The 21,158-nt window shown below is 39.1% G+C and overlaps 1 protein-coding gene across 1 annotated transcript; it reads left to right on the top strand.

Moving 5' to 3' along the window:
- The first annotated feature begins 880 nt into the window (after positions 1-880).
- LOC129235523 (endochitinase-like) lies at positions 881-20,773 on the top strand. The gene is made up of 7 exons (XM_054869410.1): positions 881-898; positions 11,178-11,802; positions 11,864-11,987; positions 12,053-12,544; positions 12,739-12,885; positions 19,943-20,161; positions 20,524-20,773. Exons 1-7 carry the CDS (start codon positions 895-897, stop codon positions 20,677-20,679), a joined length of 1,767 nt encoding a protein of 588 aa, XP_054725385.1. The 5' UTR covers positions 881-894; the 3' UTR covers positions 20,680-20,773.
- The last annotated feature ends 385 nt before the right edge of the window (positions 20,774-21,158 follow it).

Below are 21,158 nucleotides of genomic sequence, written 5' to 3' on the forward strand. Positions count from 1 at the left end.
GCTCAGATCCCTTTTCTCTCCTCCACTATATCAACAGCACTGTAGCACTGATGGCTGTAGACGGTTTTCTCTTCTCTACATTTTTTTTTCGCTGGTAGTTGTCCACATTATGGCATTCTTGCCATCTAACCTACCCACCTACCGACATCCACGGCTGGCTGTACAGCAGCCCACCTGTCAACCCAATTTTTCAGTACTTTTTTGCGAGTTTCTATACTAATCTCGTCAATGGCAACTTCTATGTTTCAACTCTTACGTCGTCTCTGTATGGTTGGTGTAATAATTTATTTACCCTTCACAACACCACATAAAAATGATCCAAAACAGTTAAATTGAAATCAAGGTTGTTATTTTAGCTGAATAGTCAAAATTGTTATTTCAAATTCCACTAGGGACTAACCTGTGCTAAGAGAAAGACTTTTTTTGAGCAGTTTCCAAAGCCGAGGCAGGGTGAATTGGCGTGCAAAAGTGGCCAAATTACAGCTTTAGTTACACAACAATTTTACCACTGCATCTATCAGCTACTATTCTTTCACCCAAACATACATACATCAGTGTGTGTGTAATATTAAGCACGGGGGTTGGTGCTTTCTATGCCACTACGTCAAAGTAGGAAATATTGTGGCGCGTAACGCATCGCACTGCATAACGAAGGCAAGACTTAAACAGCTTGGCTTGAGTTGATTTTTTTTCCCGCTTTTTCTCTTTTCTTTTGTTTTGCTTTGTTTCTGTTACTTATCGTGCGCGGGTGAGAACTCAATGGGAAGTGGTAGAAGTTACTACCGCTAACAAGCCCGACACTTACGAGCGACATTTGTGCGCCAAATTGCAAATAAAAACGTAACGCATGCGCGCACCGACTGTCATTCGACGCCCAAGACTCGTACGCACAACATGGGTAAGAGCGCTGGAGTAGTGATAAGAAATTGAAGTGGTTGACATAAATTGAAAAGTTGAGCTTTTCAGGAGAGAAATTCTTTAAAGTCTTCTAAAATTGTGCTTGTGTTCGATATAGAAATATTTTGAATAAATAAAGGAAAACAGAGCAAAGTGATGAGTGAATAGTGTTAAGAATGTTGACAAATTTAGTACAGAAATAGCACAAAATGTGAATAAAGTTATTGAAAATGAAAGTTTGCAAAGTGAAAGCTGTGTGTTTGAATAAAAAATTTACATTTGAACCTACAAATGCAATGTATATTTCTACCCCATATTTTGTATTGCGCAGTAAAAGAAATCCATATTTTTTGACACAAATTAAATTTTTTTTTATATTTTAAATTTAAATTTTCTGAACGCAGTGCCAAGTAGAATTGTGCGCTTAGCTGCTCTTAGTACGAATTGAGTAAAAAAATGTTCATCTAATTACTTGTTTTTAAATTACAAAAGGAAAATCTAAGCAACTTTAAACTTCAGCCGAACGCTGCTTTACAAGAAACACAAACCTAAGGAAAAATACGCACATTTTTTAACAAAAATTACATTTAAAAGTTTGACTAAAATGTTTCTTAAGAACTTCTTTATTTTCTACAATATTATCAGTGATTTAAATTTTACTTGAAAAATTAATGTTGCCATTTCTGTTCAGTAAGATTTGGCAAGTCAAGACAAAACAACGCTGCTAAATTGAGGAAATTTACTTTGAAAACAAAATTTGTTAGCGAAGTTCATAGAGCAAAGTGTTGATCGAGACGCCGAAATGTCGATTCATTGTCTCAAATTTGGTTTGCCCTTCGACTACGTGGGCAATTTTACGCAAACATCTTGGCTTACGTGCCCATAAAATACAGCAGGCGCAAGAATTGAAACCAAATGACCATAGTTTGCGTCGCATTTTTGCTGATGGGTTCATATAAATTTATTATTCGGATTTATTGAAAAAAATAGTCAAAAATTGGACTCATGGAATGGGCCATCTAACTCATAGCCCTGGCGGACATGTGCCGGAACTTAAATGCTATGAAATTATCTACCAGATTAAATTAAAAAATTTATTCTTAAAATATTTCTGTTTTGCATCATTTTAAGTTCTCAAGCTCTCAAAAAGCACCCGATAATATTACTATTTGAAAACAAACCGTTTTAAAAAAATAGTTCATTTTTCTAATTTTTATTGAAAAACTTATACAAAAAGATAAAACGATAACTGAAAATTAATGTTTCATAGCCCGAGATTTGCCCCAACAGGTAGGAGAAATGAACACACCCGCGGTAAGGTATGCCTGTTGTCATTAGAGGTGACTAAAATCCGGCAGGGGAGTAATGAGCTCGGCTTAAAAGGCTTCACACACCCCGAAAACCTCTAGCAGCAGGGCTGTAAAGCTCATCCGGATCGAGACCAGTAAGATTCTGACCGTATAACCGTAATTCTTCAAATGTACGTCGTCCTGTACTGAGGTGATAGAATACTACTTTCATCAGCCCTTCGACCGTTTTTTGATCCGAATCATTTTTCCAGCATTTCATAATCAGAATCTTTTAATCAATTTAAATTTTAACTTTTTGAATAATATTTTTTCCATTCTTCAACATTTTTTTCTAATGTTTTTAAGATCAAAAAAGAAAAATATGAGCGGCTTAAAACTTGATCTGAACGCCAGCTTTCAAGCAATGAAAATCTCTCGAATATGCACAGCATTTTTCACGAAAATTGGATTTTAAAACGTTTCGGTTATTTTGCTTTTTTAAATCTTATATTTTTTTATTTTCTATTAGCAATTTATGTACATTTTATTTAAAAAATCAATTCCGAGAATATTTTTGGAAACTATATACATATGTATATAGCACAAGGTGGCGCAATATTAATCATCCTAATTAATTTTTGAATAACTTTTTTATTAAATAAAAAAAAATATTTTGGTTGATGGAAATCTTTATTTTGACATTTTACTTAAATAATACAAGGTGGCACAAAATTAAACATCCGATTTTGTTTCTGAATAACTTTTTTACTGAATGAAAAAAAAGTATTTTGGTTGATGGAAATCTTTATTTTGACATTTTAATAAATAATACAAGGTGGCACCAAATTAATCATTCAATCATGTTTTCGAATAACTTTTTTACTGAATGAAAAACATAAAATTAGATGCTGGCAAACCTTATTTTGATATTTTACATATACAGTACAAGGTGGCGCAAAATTAATCATCCGATTTTGTTTTTAAATAACGGTTTTTGAATAACTGTTTTACTAAAAAAAATATGTTCATTGATGGAAATTTTTATTTTGACATTTTACATATATACATAGTACAAGGTGGCACAAAATTAGTCGTCTAATTATGTTTTTAAATAACTTTTTACTAAACAAAAAAATTTTTTTGAGTGATGGAAATCTTCATTTTGATCTTTAAGTGCTCCATTGCTTCTCTGTTTGTATATTCCAGCGTGTCAAATAAGAGTGATGTGCCACGCCATAAATCTTCCTTAACCTTTTGTGGATTAGTTATTCTTAATTAATTCTCATGTAAATAAATAAATAAACAAAATCTTCCGATAGGGTCATTAATTTTGTGGCGCCTTGTACATGTGTTTGTATACACAAATAGCTTACCTATTAAAACAGAATTGATTTATTAAATATTATTTTTTTATAATTTATTTTATTTATTCTTGAATTTATTTTTATATATTAATATTATTGATTTTAAACATTCTTGATTATATTTGATTTTATTTTTTTTATTTAATATTCTTGATAATTCTTTGTGTGCGTAGTAAAGTGCAATAATTCCTTAAAACGATCAGTGGCTGCACAAATAAACTAAAAAAATTTAGTCTTCTGAAAGATTTGTGTGAAAAGTCCGAAGAATTGAAAAGCTGCTTTCTAAAATCTGTAAATCTGTAAATTTGTTATATGTTTCAAACAATTTTATTATTAATAATAATAATCTAAATTTTAACACTTTAACGCCCACGTGCACGAACGGAATTCCAGTCATTATAAGAGTTTCGCGAGGATCATTTTTGTGGAAAACCCCCAACTTCTGTCAATGAATGTCAATTTGCAACCTCAAAAGTCTTAACTAAAATAAACTTTTTGTACTTTCGGCAAAAAGCGCTCAATTTGACCCGTAATAACAATAGCTAGGGAGTAAAATGTTCCAGGAAAGTGATACTCAATCGAACATTGACACTAATATTTCTAACAAAAGTGGACTTTGACCTCTATTTATATGTAATATGGGTTCCCAAGACCAAAATCTTTTGGATCCAAGTTGAAAAATTTTTTAACATTTTTGTCCCTTTGGCGCTTTAATAGCACTTTTGAACAAATTTCAATGAAAGCAACAGCGCAAACAAAATTTAAATTGAAAAACAACCCCACATTTAAATTCTGAAAACTGCCAAAATTATATTTTTTGACGAAAATTTTCTTTGCATTCTGCTAGGGTGATAATTTCTTAGACCGGATTCGAATTCGGTGTACTAATTCTACTGAAACCAACCAACCTCATCAAAGTGAAAAAAACAATGCTAGATTTAGATTTAGATTCGCGCTATAACGCGGCACGCAAGGAGGAAGTGGAATTAGTTGCACAAACGTCAAAAGTGAGTGGTTCATATCCCGATCATGTGCAGATGACTACGCAGTCTACAATGGCCTTTAAGAATGCTCGTGAGCAGTGAGGATTTCGCCTGGTGTAGACCCATGGTTTGGTGCTAGGTATCCTCCCTTAGCTTTAGGTTTTCACTCCTAAGCTTTTCCTTGACGGTGTGTTGTCACATAGCAAGGAAGGGGTCGGGTCCTATTAATGACGAGGCCGCAGCCTCTCTTGCCAATACGTTCGCTACCTCGTTCCCAGTTATACCCCTGTGTACTCCCACCCAAACGAGATGGATGCAATTGTGCTTCCTTAACAGATTCAGTTTCTCGATACACTCAAGGACCAGTGAGGGCTTTGTCATCCTTGATTACCGCTTGACTATCACTCAGAATGGCAAATCGCTCATTCCGGCGATTCCTGCCTAACTTGATTTCTGCACATAGACAGATGGCATACGCCTCCGCGGGGAAGATGCTTGGTTACGAATATCTATAGCAGAAATACAAGGTGGAGCAAAATGAATCCCTCTATCGGAAGATTTAGGATTTTTACAAATGGCTTCGTACGTTAATCATATTTGGCACTTGTGAACTAGACAGCTGCAGCGTAAAAACAAACAAGTAATGGTTAAAATAAAGACTTCCATCGATCAAAATATTTTTTTTTATTTTGTAAAAAAAGTTAAAAACAAGGATGATTAATTTTGCGCCACCTTTTATATAGAAGCACATACATGAACATTGAAATTGAAATTTGAAAAGGTCGAGCCAAGGAGCACCAGGAGATTTGGTGGCCCCTAAACACTTAGGCCAAAAAGCCCATTGTATTTAAAGCTCTGGAAAGAGGGTAGATAGTCAAGGAGGGAAGAAGAAAAGCATCAGAGAAAGAGGTAGGAAAGAATAGAGACAGAGACAGAGATACCTAGTTCTGTGAGAATTTTCCAGATTCTTTGGTAAATCTGAAAATATCCTCCGGTTTGAGAGAACAAATATTACTCATTCCCACGACATCGGAACCCAGAACTTGTAGCCGTGCTCCAGCAAAGGCAGGACACTCACACTCACTCACTATCCACCTCCGACAGGCACACTGGGTCCTCAATAAATCCAATAGGGGTCATTTGCTAACCCCATGGGTTGTGTCCTGTAATGAAACCGACTATCAACTGAACGTCTTTCCTTCCAAGTTTTACTAGAAAGTTTGACAGTTTTCTGTTCGGACTTGTCACAAAATAGATTGATTACATAATCGCTGATCCAATTCATGATTCCTGCGGAACTGATTCCGACTATTGGCTCTAGCCCTTGTGGGGGAACCGCTGATCTACGGTTGGCCAATTCATCGACAATTTCGTTTCCTCGAACACCGGAGTGTCCTGGAGCCCATATATGTACCAGCCTGTTTGGTCTTGCGACAGAATTAAGCTTCTTCTTACATTCTTGAACAATCTTAGAGGTTTGCTTCACGTTCTCCAGGGCCTTCAGTGCAGCCTGGCTGTCACTGAAAACTCCAATCTGTTTCCCGCTCCATCTCCTCTAGATTATTCATTCGGTTAATACACATCTACGTAAATAAAACACACACATATTTCTTTTGTTCGAAAATCCATTACATAATTCGAAAACTTTCCATATACATAAATTTAAATTAGCAAACACCCGCCGGCAAATGAACTCATTGTCGTTCCAATTGGAAGAAGAAAATTTTGTAAATAATTCAATTAAACCTTCATAGCACAAATGGAAAATCATTTGTTTCTGCCGTTTTTGTGGAAATTTGTTTGTAACAGCAGTTGTTATTGTTGTTGTTGTTATTGTTATTGTTCCTGCTATTATCGCGACTGTTTCTAATGTGAATTATGAACTCGCATAGCCTTAAGTTGCCAAAAATGTACACACACACACAAACACTTAAAGTGCCACACAGGCACACACACACACACACACATGTAGCCATATCAAATCTGCCTACTATAACTGAAACGGGCCAACGACGTATAATTGGCTATAAAGTATTGTGCAGGTACGTCAACAAACTATTGACACGCCGCATTGCATATTTATTAAGTAACACCAAGCAATCGCACTAAATTTGCATAAGTGTGTGTGTGATGCACGCCTGCTGGCAGCTGATAACACAAATGATTGATTTAAAATTCAACCAACGTTTGCGACGCATAATAAAAGAAAAACACAAACAACACAAATCCATTTACATACTTCGGTGCGTGTATTTGTGATGTCCGAGCGTGTGTGTGTCTGCTTTGTTTGAAATGCCATGCAAAGCGGTGCGGCGGTCGGCAAACTCGGCGATACTCAAACGTAATGTAACAATAGCGCGAGCATTCCTTCATTTCAAATGGTTTGAATTGAAATTTTCTTAATGACACTTCTTTCTCGCATTTATTTACTTATTTTATTTTTGAAATTATGCACACAACTGTTGGTAATTTTCTCTCATTTTGGCAGCGCCAAAGTCAACACGTCACGGTAATAAAATATTCGAGCAAGATCCCTACAAATTTATTATGTTGTAGATATTTACATGCGAACACATGTATGCATGTACCACATATGTATGTGTATGTGTGTTTGTTGTATTTGCGATGACATTGTTAGACAAAACTTGCGTTTACAATAATTATGCGTTAATTGCGGTAGCGCCTGTGCTGATATTTTGATTTGATATTCATTTCTTTTTTCTGTTTTATTCTTATGTTGTAATTGATTGTGAAATGTTGAGCAAAAGCGTGCAAAAGGAAGCATTTGTGTACTTGAAATCTTGTGCGCTTGCAGAATTTTAATTAAGTACCGCAGCTGCGGCCTGAGAACTTCTAATATTTTATTATTCTTTACTGATATTCTTACACTTGAAGGCAGCAGAGTATCTACTCAATTTAATTTAAATTATGAGAATGTATGGGAAAGGTGTTGCTGGTCAGCCATCGGCAGTGAAATGATATCAAACTATTAAATAAATTCTCCGGCCCGTAGTCAGAAAGAAGTTAAAAAACAGTGTTATTGTATAAAATTATAAATTATAAATGCACTGAAACTGCTTTTTATCACAAAAACTCAGTGTTAACTTTGAAATGAACAGAGGGTGACCTGAAAATGTTAAAATGAGGTGCTACGTTACTTCTTTGTTGCTTTTCTACTCACCATTTCTCAATGCAACTAAAAATCAGCTCACACAGGGTAAAATAATTAATAATAATAGGTGTGCAATTTTTGACGTTACCTTGACGTTACATTTGTCGTTACCTTGCTCATTTGTCGTTACCTTGCTCATTGCCGTTACCTTGAATGAACTGCAAGCGAAAGCGCGGAACGAACGACAAAGCAAACAAAGCAAACGAACGGCAACGTTCGACATCTTGTAACTTAATCTATTCCATTGCAATTCCATTTACCTCCTCTTCTATATCCATACAAAATATCTATCAAACAAGTAAAATTAAAATTTTGTTTTGAAAATTGCAACCATTCCATCAATATTTTCTTATGACGTTGTCACGTTAAACTATCGTCAGACAACCTCTTTTTTTATTTTCACATGGATAACCATGTTCTCTCCTATTATTGCTAGAAACGATAATATTGGGTTGGGGAATAAGTTCGTAGCGTTTTTACCGAAATATTTCAACAAAAAACAATAATTACATCAATAACTTAATCAATTATATATTCGCTGTTGCTGTTTACAGCCTCTTCCCACCTCTCGACTAATTTGTTGGCGAAACGGTGCCAAAAATCGCCCGGTTGGGGTCAAAGAAGTTGGTGAGCCAGTTTTTAAACACCTTCTTGTTACCGAAGGTAACACTCTTTATATGGTTGACAGGCAGTGGAAAGGATGGTAATCGGTCCGTGCAAGGATGCTGAAGGGCCTTCCATTCGAGATCTTGGAGTGCGGCTTTGACGGCTTGTGCAACACAGGGTGTGGCGTTGTCGTGAAGGAGTATGGTTTGACCATGTCGAGTAGGTCTTTTCAGTCGAATAGCCTCATTCACGCGGTGTAGATGGACAATGTAGAGCTCTTTTCTGAGCGTGGCATTCTTTTCAAGCATTTCCCAGTATACCATGCTTTCCCAGTCCCACCAAACACTTATCATGATCTTCTTTGGATGAAGATCCGGCTTGACACTCAGCTTTGGCGTATCTCCTGGAGCCACCCACTCCTTTCTTTGCTTCATATTGATGTACGAGGTGTGTTCAAAAAGTATCGCGAATTTTGAATTTTCGCAGGTTACGTATATTTGAATTTCGATTTTTTTGTGGCGATATGTTGGTACTTATGTCTTGCATTTATGCCGACGAGTTCGGCCATTTTGAACGTTCAGTTCGTCTTCGATTTTTACCTATTCAAAAAGATGGATCAAAGAACCTGTATCAAATTTTGTGTGAAAAACAAAATTAAGTGCGCGGTGGCATTCCGAATGTTGACTGTGTCATACGGAGAAGCTACTTTGGACCAAAGCAACGTTTATCGGTGGTACAAAATGTTCTCTGAAGGCCGAGAAGATGTGAACGACGAAAAGCGTGCCGGACGCCGGACGCCCGAGCACTTCAACAACAGACCAAAAAATTGATGACCAAATCACCGTTAGAGAAATCTAGATATATCGATTGACTCGTGCCATTCGTTTTTTTCCAATGATTTGGGCATGAGACGCAAAATTTTTACCAAAACTTTTTAATTTCGACCAAAAGCAGCATCGCATGAACATTGCTAATGAGATGTTTGACTCTGTCCACGACGACCCAAATTTGCTCCAGAGGGTCAACTGGTGAGGAATCATGGGTTTATGGTTATGACGTGGAAACCAAACCTCAATCATCTCAATGGAAGCTGCCACACGAACCAAGACCGAGAAAGTGCTCCAAGTTCGATTGAATCTAAAAGTTTTGCTTACCGTTTTCTTCGATTGCAGGGGCGTTGTGCATCATGAGTTCTTGCCACAGGGTAAAACGGTAATTAAGGAATATTACCTGCAAGTTATGTGTAATTTGCGTGAAGCAACCCGCCAGAAACGTCCGGATTTGTGGAAGAACAAAAATTGACCTTTGCATCACGATAACGTCCCTGCTCACACATCGTTGCTTGTGCGCGACTTTTTGGCCAAAAACAACACACTAATGATGCCACAGCCACCGTATTCCCCAGATCTGGCCCCCTGTGACTTTTTCTTGTTCCGGAAACTGAAGTGGCCCATTAAAGGACGACGCTATGCTACGATTGACGAGATAAAGACGGCATCGAAGGAGAAGCTGGACAAGATAAAAAAATGATTTTTTAAAGTGCTTCGAAGATTGGAAAGAACGTTGGCACAAGTGCGGGGGATTACTTTGAAGGGGACAAAATAGATATTAATGAATAAATAAATATTTTTTGAAAAAACATAAAATTCGGAATAGTTTTTGAACACACCTCGTATAGGCACCATTTCTCATCTCCCGTGACGATTCGGTACGTTGTTTACGTCCGCGTGTTTTTCGATGCGGATGAGATGCTGAGAAGCATTTTGAAGGTGACTTTCTTTGCTTTTTTCGTTGAGCTCGCGAGATACCCAGGTTCCCAATTTTTCGGTAAAATTAAGTTGATTAGGAATGTTTTTATGATTACAGTTCATTTTTTCACAAATTTACGACTGGTTTGGCCACCGTTCTCCTTCAAAAGTGATTTGAGACTTTCTTCATCGGATTCAGCAGGTCTTCCATTGCGGGGCGTGCCATCGACGTTAGAGTCACCATTTTTGAACTTAGCAAACCATTTACGTGTTGTAGACTCGTCTATGAAACCTTCTCCATACACGTCGCAATTGTCCCGTGCTGGTTTGACAGCTTTTTGACCTCGATGAAAAGCAAAGAAAATCAGATGCCGAAAATGTTGATTTTTGCCTCTTGGGTATTCCATTTCTAAGCCTCAAAACTAATAAAAATTAAATAACTCAAAAATACAATTAAAATAGTTTTGTAGAGAAGAAAGAGTTCTATCGAATAAATACTTACCCTTTGCCAAACAGCAAACAAATCGTTGTAAAATTAAAGAAACTATAAAAACGCTATGAACTTATTCCCCAACTCAATAGTTTTAACATACATATCTATGATTGATAACACAGGCCGACAAAATTTAACCTACATTCAGACCCAGAAACCAGACTATATATTTCCGAAGGTTTATGATGCGCTGAGTTCAAATCTGGCATCTGCAAGGCTACATAACCTCAAATATGGGCAAAACGGTGTTTTTTGCACTTTTAGGTTAGGATATCTAGAAAACCTGACCTGATAGAGCAATTCTGAGGCCACATTTGGATTCAGCGCATCAAAATCTTTCGAAAATATATAGTCCGGTTTCTGGGTCTGAGATGCTGTCGGCCTGTGTAATGTTTTAAAATTTAAATACTGATTTTAAGTTAGAATTGGTTTTAATTGAAATGAAATCGTTGCGGTGGGCGCAAAGTTGCGTTCGGAGGCGGCATAAAGGACTTTTTTATGAGAAGCCTTTTCAGGGCAGAAATACGCTCGGCTTAGGCTTCAAGGCCTTGCCGTGTATAAACTAGCATAAATATATTTGTCCCAGTCACACCATTTTTTATTTTATTTTTCATCTCTTCCGCAGATATTCCCTTAAAACTTTTACTACTCTGCTTGACGCTTTCCGTGGCTGCCACATGCACATCGGCCAACGAGCAACCGGCGCGCATTGTTTGCTACTTCAGTAACTGGGCTGTGTATCGCCCCGGATTAGGGCGTTATGGACTCGAGGATGTGCCAGCAGACTTGTGCACACATCTCGTCTACTCATTTATTGGCCTGAACGATAAGAGTTGGGATGTGTTGGTAATCGATCCCGAATTGGATGTAGAACAAAATGGATTCCAAAAATTCACCCAGATGCGGCAGAAGCATCCGAACCTTAAGCTGCAAGTGGCTGTAGGTGGCTGGGCTGAAGGTGGTTCGAAGTACTCTCAAATGGTAGCGGTACGTGAACGACGACTGAGTTTCATACGCAGTGTTGTGCAGTTCATGAAGGATTACAATTTTGATGGTTTCGACTTGGATTGGGAGTACCCGGGCGCTACAGATCGTGGCGGCACTTTTGGCGATAAGGACAAGTTTTTGTATTTCGTGCAGGAGTTGCGACGCGCTTTTGATCGAGAGGGACGCGGCTGGGAAATAACGATGGCTGTACCTGTCGCAAAGTTCAGACTTCAGGAGGGCTACCATGTACCCGAGTTGTGCGAGTAAGTAACACATGTTAAGAAACCCCAATTATGGTCATCTATAATACGAATTCGATTATAGGTTACTGGATGCCATACACGCAATGACCTATGATCTGCGCGGTAACTGGGCCGGTTTTGCGGATGTGCATAGTCCACTCTATAAGCGCAAGCACGATCAGTGGGCGTATGAGAAATTGAATGTGGTATGTGATGTGGGAATTTCACCTCAGTTAAGGTACTTAGATAATTTTTTTCTTTTGCATTACAGAATGACGGTCTTGCACTTTGGGAGGAAATGGGATGCCCCGCAAATAAGTTAGTTGTAGGTGTGCCATTCTACGGACGTACTTTCACACTCAGCAACTCCAACAAGAACTACAACATGGGCACCTACATCAACAAGGAGGCAGGTGGTGGCGCACCAGGTCCTTATACGAATGCCAGTGGCTTCCTCGCCTATTATGAAATCTGTACCGAGGTACAGGATGCATCCAAGGGATGGACCGTTCAATGGGACGATCAAGGCATGGTGCCCTTCACCTACAAAGATACGCAGTGGGTGGGCTATGAGAACGAGCAATCGGTGCAAATTAAAATGGACTTCATCAAGCAAAAGGGTTATGCGGGGGCTATGACTTGGGCTATTGACATGGACGACTTCCATGGATTGTGTGGACGAGAGAACGCATTGATGCAAACACTCTATGACAACATGCACGATTACATGGTACCCGAGCCTACGCGTGAAACAACACCACGGGTAGGTGTGCCAAGTTTAGCGAATATAAATCATTCGCGCGTTGGAAGCTTTGTTTTTATTTTTGCAAGCGTTAGCAAGCTTTTAGCTATAGAAGTGTTGCCAAGAACAAATGCCAGAATTTTTGCACTATTTTATTTTATTATTAATTTGAGAATCATCTGTAATTTATTATGTTTCTTGTTTATTTCTTGCAGCCCGAATGGGCAAAACCACCAGCGACGCCGCCGAATCCCGATGAGGCCAGTTTCGTGTCACAAGATGTCACCACAAAGAGGCCGAAACCGAGTACAACAACAACAACAACAACTAAGCGGCCACTAGATCAAACAACAACGACCAAGGTGAGTGAATGTACAGATTATACCTCTACATATATATGCATATGTGTGAGTAGATAGAAGTGACCCTGCAGGAAAAGCCACTGGCACACTGCTAGTGAATCCAAAACGTGGCTAGTTCGCATTCCTTCTCTTTTCTAAGTACATGGCGATGAATTTGGACAGGCATACACTTTGACGTATTTGATACATTGGTTCTAAATGACTTACTGAATGAGGATGAAAGATAGAATTGAAAAAAAATCCGAAAAAATTATAAACAATTTTATGCCAACAGTTCTTCTTCTTCTGCATTGGTGCGATAATCGCTCAAGCGATTTTGGCCGAGTTTAACAAAGCGCGCCGGTCGTTCCTTTCTCGTGCTAACCGGCGCCAGCTGGAAAGTCCAAGTAAAGCCGAGTTCTTCTCTGCCAGATCCTTCCAACGCAGAGGAGGCCTTCCTCTTCCTCTGCTACCACCAGCAGCAACCACAGCGAATACTTTCAGAATCGGAGCGATTGTATTCATTCGGATGGCATGGCCCAGCCAACGATGCCGCTGGATCTTTATTCGCTGAACTATATCTATGTCGACGTAAAGCTCATACAGCTCAGCGCTCCAATGCCTACGATATTCGCCGTTGCCAACGTGCAAAGGTCCAAGAAGTAAACGGAGAATCTCCCTTGCCAATAAGTGCCAACCGTATTAATTTCGAAGGCAAAGTCCTAACGGCTCTTTAAATTCCAAACTTGACTCTTTTGTGCGACAGCTTGCTGTCAAATTTCTATTAAATTAGTAAAGGAGATTTGGTTTTGAGAAGTTGCCTAGCATCTGAAGTCTCTTGTGCGTCAAGACTGGACACTCCCTTGAAAGAAAAACCGTTTCACTAATAGCCGGCTCAATATTCCGCAACGGTGGTATTCAAATAAGCATTTTTGATCGTCTTAGAAATTTATGTGTGTTTGAGTTGTCGTAGTGGTGTATGTTCTAAGTGTAGGCCGCTTTTTGGAATTCATTCAGATGGTTGTTGCTGTTGTTGTAGCATTAACTTTACCCTGTCAGTGTAGTATAAATCACCGGTCGTCCTCGTCTAGCTCATCTAACGGTAGACCCAGGAAACTTGCTGTTTCGACAGGTTGGGTCCAAAGGGAAAGGGGTGTTAGATGAGAGGGTTTGATGGGGCATGTGAAAAGGTGGTTAGTGCCGTGCGAACATGTTTTAAGTATGTCGGGGTCAATTCTGATGGTCATTAAGATGGTCTCCGCCGCTGATTAGCTTATTAGCCATCTTATTGATGGATATTGGTATGAAGTATTCACTTCGACCTGAATATCAATTGCACACTCTAGTTTCCGTGTATATTCTTATGGCCATAATCCCAGGCAGGGGAAATACCTACTGGTCCGGCCATCAAGCTCAACATCGACTTGAAATTCTTGACTTATCGGATATTTGTCGTACTCGAAATTAGTGCCAAAGATGCAGCTGCTCCGATGAGTTGTTTCCCAATACGCTAGATGAAATTTTCTTCCCTAGTGATGGCATTGATGATGACAATATCCGATGAGGGATCCCTTTTAGAGTTTGAAAGTTAGAAAGATTGTACGGAAGATTTTTGGACCGCTGCCCGTTAGCAATGGCGAGTATCGCAGGCGTTAGACCAATGAGCTGTATGAGCTTTACGACGACATGGACATAATGCAGCGAATAAAGATCCAGCGACTTCGTTGGCTGGACCATGTCATACTCTTATGGTGCCAAGGAGCCAAGATGGACGCTTTTTGACACAGCAGATCAAGATCTCGAGCCTGATTCGAGCGAAGGCCGCGTAGACGCAAAGAAAATGGTCCGTGCTTCGCCCATAGAAAGTGGTCCGTCATCAGTGCGGCCAGCAACCTACAGTCCTTTGTGCTTAATGACAGGTCAGTAGATGGGACATTGTCCATCTACAGCCTCTCTCAGCCTGCCAAGATCGCTTGTGAGTTGAAGTAATCCGTTTGCTAACCGAGGCTTTGATGGATGCAGAAGAGAGTGGCAACACAGGCTCCGGGCCTCAGAGCCTATCCCAGCTAAAGAGTTAGAGGTCTCGTTACCTGGGATACCCACGTTTCTCGGGACCTATGTTAAAATCAGGATATTGTGTATACCGACATAGACGAGCCTGGATTTACAGGACTCCACTACCCTTGAAGTGAGTGAAGGGCTGTCTAAAGCCATGAGTGCAGCTTTGCTGTCGCTGCAGACATACAGGTATACAGATTTGCCTCTCCACCATGGGGATGGTACTCAAACTATCCACGGGGGTACTGAAGTGTCCGTAGCTGAAGACTAGCTTGTACCTCCAATAGTTGCATACAGGGTTTGATTGAAAAGTAATGAGCCTTCCCGCGCGGAGCGTCTGCCAAGCGATCAACCGAATCGGCTGGTGGGGGAAAATTATCGTTGGACCTTCCCCTTCCACTAGAAACCGATCCCGGTTCGCTGGCAACAGCGGTGCAGTCAACATCGCTCCGCGCGTGAAAGCTGTTTTAAAAGTGTGTTAGGATTCTGCAGTGGCGAAATGCAGCGATCGTTGGAGCAACGTGACTCGATCAAATTTTGCGTAAATCTAAACAAAACGAGTACCAAAACCATTGGGCTACTCAAGGAGGCTTACGGGAACCAATCTCTGTACAGTGCCCACGAGCCAGTCGTCAGGACCCAAGAAGGCCCGCACGTCGAAATCCAAGGTCAGAACCATGCTGATCATCTTTTTTGACTCCCGAGGCATCGTCCACAAGGAGTTTGGACCTCCAGGAAGCACTGTAAACGCGGCATTTTACAAAGAAGTGCTCCTTCGGCTGAAAAACCGCGTCGCCCAGGTTCGGTCCGAGCTCGTCAACAATTGAACCCTTCATCACGACAATGCGCCGGCGCACACCGCCTTCCTCTGCACCTCTGCATTGACCAAGATGGGGGTTCCGGTGCTTCACCACCCTCCCTACAGCCCAGACCTGTCCCCTCCGGACTTCTTCTTGTTTCCGCGCCTGAAAAGAAAGCTGAAGGGGGGCGTTTCGACTCCATCGAGGCGATCCAAAAAACTGTGACAGCCGAATTGAACGCGATTTCAGCGGATGAGTTTAAAAAATATTTCCTGCAGTGGAAGGAACACTACCAGCGGTGTATTGACGCTCCAGGGTCCTATTTTGAAGAATATTTGTTGTATAAGCCAAAAGGTTTAATAAAACTGCTTAAAAAATAAGGCTCATTACTTTTCAATCAAACCCTATATGTTTGGGGTACGCCCAGCGGCAGTTTTGCTATACCCGTGGAATATGACACAATCTTCAAATTGGATATTCTTCGATTCTCACTATTCCCGTCTCACGATAGAATTGACCTTATGATGGCCATTGTTACATGTAAAATTATGAATTATTAATCGCTTTCTCATTTGCTAAACCAGAAGGCGAGGATAACTCACGAGTGCATTGCTCTTTCGGTTTCTGCGCTCTACCGGCAGATACTTCGGCATTGGCGAATTTTTTTCGCTTTTGAACTCGAAATTTGTTCACTAGTTCAGGTTTCCCCTCTGCAGTATGTATGTATGCATATATGTACTCAAATAGATATATTTGCTGGTGTAGATATGCCAATGCAGTAAAATAATTAAGATTAATACGAGAAAAGTAAAAAGAATTCTTCTATCGCAGCTAATTGCCAAATTGTTTGGGAATTCGCACATGCACACACATACACACATATATGTCTATATGTATGTGTCTTTCTATGCACGTATGTACGTGCGCATAGCATTGTTCCACTGGGCCATGCTAAGCCAAATAGAATTCCCTATTTTTAGTTGGCCTGCTTGTCTTTGCGGAATTAGCTTCCGCAAAAATAGAAAATTAAGGCACAAAATTACATAGCTAAAGTGCGCTAAGCTGGCACCAGCGCTAAAAGACTGATGAGTGGCCACATACATATATATTTAATAATAATAAAAAAGAGAGTGGAATAAAATTTAAGAAATACCTGAGGTTGCAATTTGACATTTCTAATAGATGCCTCATTATTTTGCTGGCATCACAGGTACAGCATGAAAAGCTTTCAGGGCCAAACTATTTGAGGGATAAGAGTTGGACAAAGACAAAAATTATGTTTTTAAGTATTGGACACTCTACAGTGCACAAATTACAGTGCGTATTTAAGAAAACATTTTTATTTTTATTGAAATAAAAAATTGCATAAACGGCTGAATTGAAGCGCTGAATAAATTTATTTTATTCCAATAGTAAACATAATTTATACTTTAATTAAAAATACAATTTTCATAAACGTTTTTTCGAGGTATGCGATGGCTATATTAAAGACTTGCTGCCAGGTGGTGGCAGCTGTTAAAACTCGATTTAAATATTTCATTTGTTTATAAAAATAGAATTGTAAATAATTTTTATTAACGTTTTTACCATTTTTTTAACTCCCTCTTCTGTCTTCAAACTGAAACTAAAAATGTTTTTTGCCTCAATAGAAGCGGAGTTATGGATTTTTGTGAATGAGTTTTCAAGCCAAAAATTAGGTAATTCACTACTTTTTTTCAAAAAAAGACTTCCCCAAATATCTACCTCGATTTTTTTAACATAAAGCTGATAAAAAAATGTTATCCACATTGTAAATTTGCCGATTAGAAAGGTATTCGATTTTTAAAGTGTACACCAAGGGTGAGCAATTTAGAGGTGTTGTATTTTAAATCCAAATAAAACAACGAAAATTCATGTTGGTTGGGCGATTTTTATTATTTTTGTGTAGAACCATTCACGATTTTTTTTTTAAAGATAATCCCTTTCAAATGTTGGCCGCAACTGCGCTGTAATTCGGTCATGCGTAATCACCAACTTTGAGCGACTCGCTGGAGGACTTCGGTCGGTAACTCGTGAATCACTTTAGTAATGTTGGCCTCCAATGACTCAACCGAAACTAGTTTATCCACTAGTCATTTTGATTTTACCTACCCCACAAATAAAAATCTAAAGATGTGATATCATTCGATCTTGGTGGCCAATCCACTGGGCCGAGGCGAAAGATAAATTGCTCACCGAAATGACGTCGCAGTAAGTCCATAATTTCACCGACAAGTAGCGGCAATGGTCGTCTTGCTGGAACCAAATGTTGTGAAGATCACGGGCTTCAATTTCCGACGTCCATCATCAAAAAGTCGTTTATCATGTCGCGATTGCGTTTGCCATTCATTGGTACATTGGCACAAGACTCGTCTTTGAAAAAATATGGGCTGATGATTCCTCCAGCCCATATCCCGCAGCAAACGGTTGTTTTTAGTGAATGTAATCGTTGTGGCCGCCGTAGACAATGGTTTGGTGCGTGACTTCCATTCGAAATTCAGAGAGAACGTAGGTTTGAATCTCGGTGAAACGCCAAAATGAAGAAAAAGTTTTTTCTAATAGCGATCGCCCCTCGGCAGGCAATGACAAACCTCCAAGTGTATTTCTGCCATGAAAAATGAAAAAGCTCCTCATAAAAAAAACATCTACCGTTCGAAATGGACTTCAAACTATAAGGCCCTCAATTTGTGGAACAACATCAAGACGCACGCCACAAATAGGAGGAGGAGTTTGGCCACACAGCCAAAAAGGGTGTACGCGCCAATTATATATCTATAATAGATATTATTGAATGGATGAATGAATGATGAATGAATATACAAAAATGGGCCTCATCGATGATCGCCATAAGCTGGTCTGAGCGCGCGATGAACACTTTTCACAGAGCGTCGACTTCCGTAATATATTTGCACAATTCGTAAACGTTGTTGAAGCATAAGTGTTTCCACGACGAAATGTCAATGAATACTGAAAAAAAGAATATATTAAGTTTGACAATAGTCATGTGTGATCTGTCAAAAAAACTCTATTGGGAAAAGTACCTCCAATCTGATCACCCTTTGCATATACCACAAACGATTCGGATAATATTCGCTTTTCTTGTTCGGGATCGTGTTTAGAATATCCGCAAAGTATCAGAAGCAGTATTTAAGGGCATCTCACAAAAATATTTAACAGATTCAAACTGTACCTCCTAGGCTGGCACTTCATATGAACAAGGCGACTTACCATATAGCACGATCATTGAGTTTAGTTGGCAAAACATTGTTTGTTTGATGGACTCCTGCTAAATCAGAAGATCGTCTAAGGTCATGCCTTCAATTTTAGCTCAAACAAAAAAGTCTGTGCGATTGAGAAACCTAATAAGGCTGCTTATGCCTGTGCCAGCTAGCTCCTCGAGGTTCTCAAAAAGCGGTATGCCAAGAGTTAACAATCTCGTCTTTCACAGAGGACGTGGAAGAAGTTTCCTTTTTCTCCAGTTGATTACAACTATGGCTGCTCATTAGGCTGCTTGCTCACCAATGGACCAGCTGCCAGTTATCACTGCCGTGAGTCTGCAGGCATCCCTTCGTTTCATATTTATTAAAATAGACGTTTGTTTGTAGGTGGGCTAACTTTGCATGTCGTCAGATCCCTCCATCTACAATCCGCGATTCGTCGGTATTTTGAAGAGATTGCATTCATAGTTACACCCACCGGTGTGAGTACCGATTCTGCAAAAACGTTATTCATGGCAGATCCCCCTAATGCCAGTTCATCTGCTTTTTCATTCCCTTCAATGTTCCAAGACCCGAGATCCGGATTAAGGTAACGTTATGGTTTTAACTCAAGGTGTATATTCTTGCTTTGTTCCACCAGTTTAGAGGTTGTTGTAGCCGAATCCAGTGCTTGGATTGCAGCTTTGCTATCCGAAAGAATAACGATATTGAGAAGTCTGCGATGGGTGCGATGGGTACTCTTTGCATTCTGAGATTCCATTGACGGCTGAGACCTAACGCGTTTAGAAATTTTGTTTCTATAAGTTTTTCTGAAGCATAAAGAAGGTTATGCACAGGTCCAATAGACTAAAGCAATCGCTTAATTGCAAGCTTCTATCTATAACATTCCCTTATTGCATTTCTTCTTTTTTTGTTTTTAATTTTTAACTAACAATAATTAAAATTAATTTCATGAATAATTACTCCACAATTTTTGTATTGCAGAAACCTTCTAAGGGCTCCAAGAAACCCAAACCGAGACCAAAACCAAGACCGACAACTTCAACTACAACGACAACCGAAGCACCAACAATGAACCAGGAACCTGGAGGATTGGAAATTTTGGAACCTCACCCTGAGCTGGTAGAGCTAACAGGCGAAGCTAATAAGCCCGATATCGACTGCGTAAACAAGGACTTTATACCGCATGCGAATTGCCAAAAGGTGAGTATTCGAGACTCACAAATGAAAAAGAATTAAAAGAAGCTAAAACTCTGGCAAATTTGCTTAAAATTTGAAAAAAAATGTAGCCTTCACTGTGTAATGAAAGCACAAATTGGTTAATTACTAAGAAGCCGGCTTATAAGTTTGAAAACAGCTCTCTTTCTCCCTCTCTCCCTCTCTCTTTCTGATGTTGCCATGTTAAAATCAGTAACGCTAAAGTAAATATTCTACTACAGTCGGCTCTCTATGTGCCCCGAATGACGGGGATTTTAATTTTTGCAATTTTTCATCTTGTTTAAAAATTCTGTTCCATGCAATTTTGTAAATATTTCACTAATTTTATTCTCTATTTAATTATCAAGTATTATCGCTGCGTGCATGGCGAGCCGGTGGAGTTCGAGTGCAAGGAGGGCACAGCTTTCCACACGATTTTGAACGTCTGCGATTGGGTTGAGAACAGTGACCGTTACTACTGCACCAAAACGAAGAAAAAGGCCTTGGCTAATGAGACGAAGTGACTTTTTATTAAATTTTTTATTTAATCGAAAATAATTCAACACATCTAAATAAGTATTTACATACATAGCACGTTAATAAAGGTTAGAATGTAAGAATGCGAATATGTTTCTTTTTTATTTAAGTTGAAAGAGTGTATGATTTTTTGTAAGTTTTTACCATAAATAATAAAAACTGGATGAAAATTAAAAACAAAAAATATTTTGTTGAAATAGTTATAACTCTCGAAAAATAAGTTGAAAAAAGTGCAATAATAGATTTTTGTACAATTTCAAGACTTTCCATTTTTTACTTCTCCAATTTTTTCGTACAAAAAAAAACCTTGGATAATCACTTAAACAAATTTTTATTTTTACAAATGAGTCTATAAGCCTTTAACATAGTCCATTTTCTTTTATTTATTTCTCTTACTCATTCGCTTGTGAGTCAATGCAAATAGACAAACTACGAACATTCTCCACAACCTACACGATTTCATTGA

The sequence above is a fragment of the Anastrepha obliqua genome, chromosome 1 (genome assembly GCF_027943255.1).
Source record: "Anastrepha obliqua isolate idAnaObli1 chromosome 1, idAnaObli1_1.0, whole genome shotgun sequence".
Lineage (NCBI taxonomy): Eukaryota > Metazoa > Arthropoda > Insecta > Diptera > Tephritidae > Anastrepha > Anastrepha obliqua.